Consider the following 7,719-nt stretch of genomic DNA (forward strand, 5'->3'; position numbering starts at 1 on the left):
AACTCAGCTTTGCCATCACAGGAATAATTTACATCTTAAAATATATTAAAACAAAAAGGTTGTTTCAAATTGTAATATTTCACAATATTACTGTTTTTGTTTTTAATCATATAAATGCAACCTTGGTGAGACTTTTTAAAAACAAAAAAAAAAGATGTCTTTTTATATTAATCATATTACATCGAAATATTATTACTATTGCTGTTTTTGACTATATCCTCTTATTATCTATTCATTATATTTAGCATTAAAATGTTTGCCTCTTTTTGATAATTTTGTAAACCAAGTTTGAAATATATTTTAGAATGCATTTTTGATTGACTGAATAAACAATTGAAAATCTGTAAAGATAACCATGCATTCAACCTGTGAAACTTGCCTTTGAAAAAAATGACTAAAACAGAAAAGTATTTTATGCACATGCAAATTTATTCATTTATCATTTATAGATATTAACTGTCAGCAAGTGTAAACATTGTTTTCAGAAGGAAGAAATATTAAAATTAAACAGCATAGAACACCAAAACAACTGAATCTGTGATTATTATTTACTATCACATCAATACTAACAGACATTCACAATTGCGAACTCCCTGAACCCCTTCCTGTTCTCAAATCCCTACCAATCGCATCTGCATCATTTATTTTAAGGTAACCTTCTTGTGTGCTCATCATGCGCTCAACTAGCTAACTACTGGGCCATAAGAACACTCAAAAGTGTTCAAACCAGAGACTTACTTTATAAAACAGCCATGGAGTTTGTAGTAAGAGTTTGCAGCTTACATATTTTGTCATATCCATTGACAATGTGAGGTGAGAAACAGCTGGTTTTCATTTAGACTTTACAAATATCCCTTTCTTCAAGGGTATAGATATCCTGATCACAAGCACCATAGATATGTGAGCATAACACAAACAAGTCATTTAGATAAAGATGCAAAACAGATAACTAAAAATTTTTTTTGCATAAAGCAGAGAGTGGGTGATTGATGCAGAGGAGCTAGTGGATACGAGAGAACAACAATTCATGAAGAAGGGTTTTGGGCGACATCATCTTTATTCTAGTTCATCCTCTGGTGCAATGGTGCTGGTCTGCTCAGAGGTAATGCCTAAAATATCAAACGCAAACAAGTTAGTTTTACAATTATAGAAATAATTTGACATGCTTTAAGAATTTCATACCAAGCAACACTGCAGCTGCCTCGTACTGCAACCACTCATGATGTTATAATAAAAACCAGGAAGTCTCACTTGAAGCATCATCATCATTGGGAGATTTATTCTCTTCGTCAGCGTAACCAAAACTTAAAAGTTTGGACATGTTCACTGGAGCTGTCGCCTTCTTATCATGGGAACTGTAGAGACAATTATCAAATGCTTATATAGACTGAAAACAATTCAAGAGTTTAATAATAGTTTTTCTTGTGAATCTGGAAATAATGTAGAGGCTAAAAATGTAAAAAGAAACATACATCTTTTTGAACTTGCTGGCTTCTGCAATCTCGTTTTGGTTTAAGGAGAGTTTCTGCATCTCTGATGTGGCATGGCTGGCATCCTGTGTAAGGAAATTAGATGTTTATAATTTTAGGAATAAACTAAATTATTCACGGTTTAATATAATGGTATAAAGTGCTACTAATTAAACCTTCTTTACATGTGATTAATTCAAAATTCACAATCAATAATTCCATTCAAAAAAAAAAAAAAAGGAAATTCACAAACGCATAGGGACAAAACATCATTAATAAAAAGAAAGATGAGAAGCATGAAGGCAGAATAATAAATGACTAATAATGCAATAAGATGATTCAGTTTCCTGTTTATAAGATGAACGTGATAGGGCATGAAGTGAAAACCACAGATCTAATGTTACAGTGCACAGAGCCATAGCAACAGTCAATTGAGTCAGCGTTCTAAAAGAACCAGTTCTTTATAGTTAAAATATGTCAAACTGGTTTTTACATTTGAAAGTCTTTGTTCAGTAACCTTAGTACATTAAGGTACTATGCTTTCATAGTATGCAACCCTAACTTGACTACAGCAAATGTTTTTAAATCGTAATTTTAGAGTATTTTGTCTTTACAACTAAATTGTCAAACTAAGCTGTGCGTACACGCACGAAGACGAAGATGATCAATAAACAATCTTTAATAATCCAAACAGGGTAATTCCAACAGAGGTAAAGGCAATCCAGTAACAGCTATAGAGAGACGAGACCTGACAATTAAACACAAAAAGAACTGAACTTAAGTAGGGGAGATAATGACAAACAAACCTGAACATAAAGATGAAATCAAATCAGTAACTATGACAACTAATAAGGAGTGGGAAACAGTGCAAAACACAGAGTCCATGCGGTGTGACATAAATAGCCACATAGCAAACAATTTTATCAAATGTGTACACCTAAAAAGTCACCATGAAAACACAGAACATATCTTGCCAAAGTCCTATATATTGTCCTATGAGAGAACGTGGTCTGACCATATCTTTATCCAAAGTCTTCATGTCAACCAGTCAAGAAAATAAAAAGCAGAATCGCAACAATGGAAAACAAAAACGACAGCATGCAGCTCAATGCATGTTTTTCTTAAATGATTCAAGTGAAGAAGATTTCTTCACTAATATGGTTTTGCAGGTGCATGGCAAAAAAAGAAAGATGGCAACTAAAAGATTGTTTGTAATATGGCGGCAGGAGGAAGTATGGGAGGTTTAAGGACGTGATAACTGTCCCGGTCTGTGCTAATCCATTCACCTTTTTACCAGAATCCCAGGCTGAACAGTTATCAGTTCCAAATGGGGGCTCCAGGTGTTGTAAGACCCCTTTAGACTGGCTGATTCCATCAGGGGTAGTTGCATTACTTCCGCTGTAAGCATAAGATCACATGATTGAACCCCAGTTTCACACCACCCCACTGGATGGATGGGGGTGGACCCTTTTGTCTCAACACAACCCTAATATTTTTCTGAGAGAATAATGTAGGTCCTCCATGTCACTCTATATGGACCAGATTAATGTTGAACTGCTTGAATATGCCATGCTACATTTAGAAAGCCTTAAAGTAATATGAAAAAAAAACTACTATCCTTTACCATCCAATGAAAAGGATGTAGATGAGTTTGTTTCTTCAGAGATTTGGAGAAATTTAGCATTACATCACTTGCTCACCAATGGATCCTTGAAGTGAATGGGTGCCTTCAGAATGAGAGTTCAAACAGCTGATCAAAACACAATAATCCCCAAGACTACAGTTCATCAATTAAAGGATTAGTTCACTTCCAGAATAAAAATTTCCTGATAATATAAGGTCTTATTTAGTGAAACGATCTGTCATTTTCTAATAAAAAAAATATATATATACTTTTTAACCACAAATGCTTGTCTTGCACTAGCTCCGCAATGCGCGTCCGCAAATTCACGCATTACATAATCACGTTGGAAAGGTCACGCAAGGTTAGCTCTTCGTCTGTGTACTCTGGTTCAAAAAGGTAGGGTTGGGTGAAAAACTCCATCTCATTTTCTCCTCCAACTTCAAAATCGTCCGACATCGTTGTTTTACCTTTTTTTGTAAAGGGCGTTTGACTTTCTTTGCACGTTCGCTTTGTAAACACTGGGTCGGTACTGCCACCTACGTCACGTGTGACCTTTCCAACGTGATTATGTAATGCGTGAAGTCGAGCTAGTGCAACATGAGCATTTCTGGTTAAAAAGTATATAAATGTTTTATCTTTTTTAAGAAAATGACAGATCGTTTCACTATATAAGACCCTTATTCCTTGGCTACATTGAAACTGCAATTTGGACCTTCAGCCCGTTGGCCACCATTGAAGTCCACTATATGGAGAAAAATCCTGGAATGTTTTCCTCAAAAACCTTAATTTCTTTGTGGCTGAAGAAAGAAAGACATGAACATCTTAGATGACATGGGGGTGAGTAAAATATCAGGAAATGTTTATTCTGGAAGTGAACTAATCCTTTAATGTCTTGTTAAGAGAAAAGCTGTGTGTTTGTAATACGTTACAAATCCATCATTAGGAAGTTTTAACTTCACACCACTGCTTCTAGCCCCCCCCCCCCTCACAAAAAAACAGTCTATAATCCTTAATAACGCTTTCTCTAAGGAAAAATTCCATACCCTGTTGTCCTCTCACATCAAAATCTGTTTTGGACTGTTTTTGCTTGTAAATAGAGCATGATCTGTTCATATTTCTCTCCTAATTTAGACGAGACAACTTTTTTAATGGATAAAACAATAATAATCGACAGAGGACTGTTTGAAATTTAAAACATCTGAATGATTAATTTTATTTATTACAAACACGCAGCTTTTTGCTTCACAAGATGTTAATTGATGGACTGGTGTTGTGTGGATTACTGTGATGTTTTTATCAGCTGTTTGAACTCTCATTCTGACGGCACCCATTCACTGCAGAGGATCCATTGCTGAACAAGTGATGTAATTCTAAATTTCTGCAAATCTGTTCTGATGAAGAAACAAACTCATCTACAACTTGGATGGCCTGAGGGTGAGTACATTTTCATTTTTGGGAGAACAGTTCCTTTAAATACCAGAACTAATTGACACATTCATAGTGCCTTATTGCCAAACAATTTGTAATTAATCGAGATCTCTTCTAATCTATCTAGGATCATTTTTTTTATTAAAATGTTGTATTTTCAAGGCCTTTGGCTTCATTTATTATTTCTGTACAAAACAACACCGTATGGGCTGACAAATTCTCACCTCTCTTGATCATCAGGTGTGTCAGCGAACCAACTAGCGGGTTTGTAGGAACTGTTAGGTTTTGTTTCCATAGGGTCTCCATCATGCCTCAGCAAACCTATGGCAGAATTGAAAGATAAGCAGGATATAATTATGGGTGTGTTTTAAAAGTAGAAACTATTTCTTTAAGGATTTTTCTTGTTTTCTTGTTTATCAGTTAGCTTGCGAGTAAACTTGGTCACTTAGTAACAAAAACAGCATCAGGATCCCAAGCATCATCTATAAGCTGATTGCACTTTTTGTAATCCAGTTGTGTGTAAAAATGTCCTAACTATTGGCCATTTTATCAAACAATAAGTCACAAAATACTGTGCACAGATTAGATGAGTTTTTAAGATCATTTGTCACAATCATTTTCTTTTCTATCCTGAACATTTTTGCAATAGCAGTTGGTCATTCTGTAAATATATACTTCACTTATAACAAATTGTAAATCTCGGCAAAGTTGAAGATAAATATGAAAATAACACATTCTATACAAGTGTGACACAATTACCCTTCTGTCCTCCTTGTTTTGCAAGTTTAACATAATCCGAGTCAGAGGCCTGAATTCCTACACGTCTTCCTTTAGATTTTTCTTCAGGAGTGATGTCGGCGGCAGATGCAGATAATCCCGGAATCTGTGATGAGGGCCCAACTCCATTTGAACTAGCAAGGTTAGCTGTCCTAACACCTACAAAGAAATTATAATATTTGTACTATTACTTGCCTTAATCAGAAATGTTTTGGGAAAACACCATTCATGTATTATGTGACAGCAATGTAGGCATAAAGTGATGTGTAAAAAAGATAACAGTATAATGCTTTTTCTCAGAAGGGCCGTTACCCGGTTTTGTCCGGCGATAATTAGGTTCGGCAGCCATGACTGGGTGTCTTAGTGGTCAGTAGTGGTTTGATAGCTCTGAAATTGCAGAAAGAGAAAGTTAAGTGCTTAGCATTTACACCAAATAGAAGGTCAGCCGAACTATTACCCTTTAATGCGTGCTTAAATTATCCAGTTAAACCGCGAATCAGCTCGACAGCCGTGGATACAGCTAACTTAGCTAAGCGAATACATGCGGCTATTACTGATTATGTTTTAAAACACTGGGGTTATTTTAGCTATTTCTCTCAAGATATTTCTTGTTTATCATTTAGCTCGCGAGCCAACCCGGTCGCCTAGAAACAAAAGCAGCATCAGGACCACAAGCATCATCTGTACAAGACACGACAATTATCAGCGCAGATTTTAAAAAACACAAATCACAGACATTGCAGATCAAAACAAAATTGGGAGCAGAATTAACATAATAAATTACGTCGTTATTGATATACCTGAGGCTACAAAAGGATGTAGAAAAGACAAAGCTTACGTCGTGTTAATCAACGCACAGAAGGGGGGACGCCTAGATTCTTCTTCTTCATCAGAGTGAACTGCGCACTGAACCGGGAGACGCCTTTCCTGCCACCTACTGGATAGGAAATAAAATTCAAGAAGCGGGGATACACACCTCCTCCACACAGGGGCGAGGCCACAAATGTTTCAGGGGGTTGGCCTACATAAAACAGGGTGGGCTAAAGTGTAGCATATGAAACCTACATGTCGCCAACAGAAGATAGGCCTACAGCACGATCGATTCAATAACAATACTTCTAAAAAGCATTTATTAACCTTATTGTTAATTTTTTTAAATTGACTAATAAATTATTCAAATTAAAAGTTGTGTCTGTTAACATTTAAAGTACCCGAGCTAACACAAAAAACAATGAACAGTTGTATTTTTATTAACTAACCTTAACAAAGATGAATAAATACTGAAACAAATGTACTGCTCATTGTTAATGTTAGTGAATGCATTAACTAACGTTAGGTAAGTTTATTGTAAAGCATCACCTCAGTCTCAACAACGGGGCTTCGCAGATAATCCCATTATCTGTCTCTGTCATATCGCGTTCAAAGGCGAGTAAAGATCGAGGAGCGTAGAAATGAGCGCAGCTGCAAATGCAGTTTGTTGTGGAGAACTGTGTTTAGCACAACGTCTAAATTATGTGTTTATTTCCACAAAGGACGCATCTATTGATCAGATCAAACACTATGCTGATGCGTCTCCACAGTCTAAGCTACATCACAGTCTTTGCTCAAGTCTGATAAACACAAGAATTTGCATGACATGCATCATATTGAGAACCAGAGATTACGCTAAAATAACCCCTCCCCCCAACTTTATTATACACAAATAAATCCTTTTATAAGTCTTTTTATTTATTTATTTATTTTTGTTGTTGTTGATTTATTTATTTATTTTGAATGAAGTTTTAAGCTGTGGTCTTGAATAAGCCTAATTAATAAAGTTGAATTAAGCGAAATTAAGTTATTTTTTGTTTAAATCTATAAATACATAAATTCTTTATTAGGCTACTATTTTACTGTATGGAAGGCGCATTTTCTGAAGACGTTTAGGCCTATTTATTTATTTATTTATTTATTTAGCCTATGTTTAAACCAAGCGGCAACCTCCCGCTTTCTCTCGTGAAGCCAACAAGGAAGTGACTTAAACTGTAATTCATCAACTGGCCGATAGAGGCTGCTGCAAAAGGGAGTCAATCCCATGTTAAAATGCCCAACTTTACAGCAGAAAAAAACATGTTTACAGCCTATATGGTCTTATATGCTTACGGTCTATATAGCTAATTTTGCCCTTCATGACAACTGTGAGGGGGGGTGAATTTTTTTATAGCTCATCCGTTTAAATTATATTAAGCCTTAAAGTTCTGCATAATTAAGGGCGTGGCCACTTGAGTGACAGGTGGATTGCCGCTGCTGTCACCACCGTCGAGCTAGGTGGGCGTGGCTTCAGCAACCTGCTCCCGCCTCTTTGCCCATTTTCTATTATCCGGGAGTGACGCGCGGTGACCCGCTGCCAAGATGGCGACGGCCGGCTCCACCTACTTTAGG

At 36.2% G+C, this 7,719-nt stretch overlaps 1 protein-coding gene across 4 annotated transcripts; it reads right to left on the minus strand.

Moving 5' to 3' along the window:
* Positions 1-417: 417 nt before the first annotated feature.
* On the minus strand, positions 418-6,222 carry LOC107705587 (uncharacterized protein C7orf57 homolog). Of its 4 annotated transcripts, none has more exons than XM_016508932.1 (8): positions 6,137-6,222; positions 5,611-5,685; positions 5,281-5,457; positions 4,746-4,842; positions 2,756-2,867; positions 1,473-1,555; positions 1,252-1,355; positions 418-1,109 (listed from the first exon to the last, which is right to left on the minus strand). In XM_016508932.1, exons 2-8 carry the CDS (start codon positions 5,645-5,647, stop codon positions 1,057-1,059), a joined length of 663 nt encoding a protein of 220 aa, XP_016364418.1. In that variant the 5' UTR covers positions 5,648-5,685; positions 6,137-6,222; the 3' UTR covers positions 418-1,056. The 4 variants fall into 4 exon arrangements, with proteins under 4 accessions (XP_016364418.1, XP_016364419.1, XP_016364421.1 ...); XM_016508933.1 differs by having other exon boundaries at positions 6,099-6,202; XM_016508935.1 differs by having other exon boundaries at positions 6,156-6,187.
* Between the last annotated feature and the right edge of the window lie 1,497 nt (positions 6,223-7,719).

This window comes from Sinocyclocheilus rhinocerous, unplaced genomic scaffold (genome assembly GCF_001515625.1).
Source record: "Sinocyclocheilus rhinocerous isolate Xijiao unplaced genomic scaffold, SAMN03320098_v1.1 scaffold504, whole genome shotgun sequence".
Taxonomy (NCBI): domain Eukaryota; kingdom Metazoa; phylum Chordata; class Actinopteri; order Cypriniformes; family Cyprinidae; genus Sinocyclocheilus; species Sinocyclocheilus rhinocerous.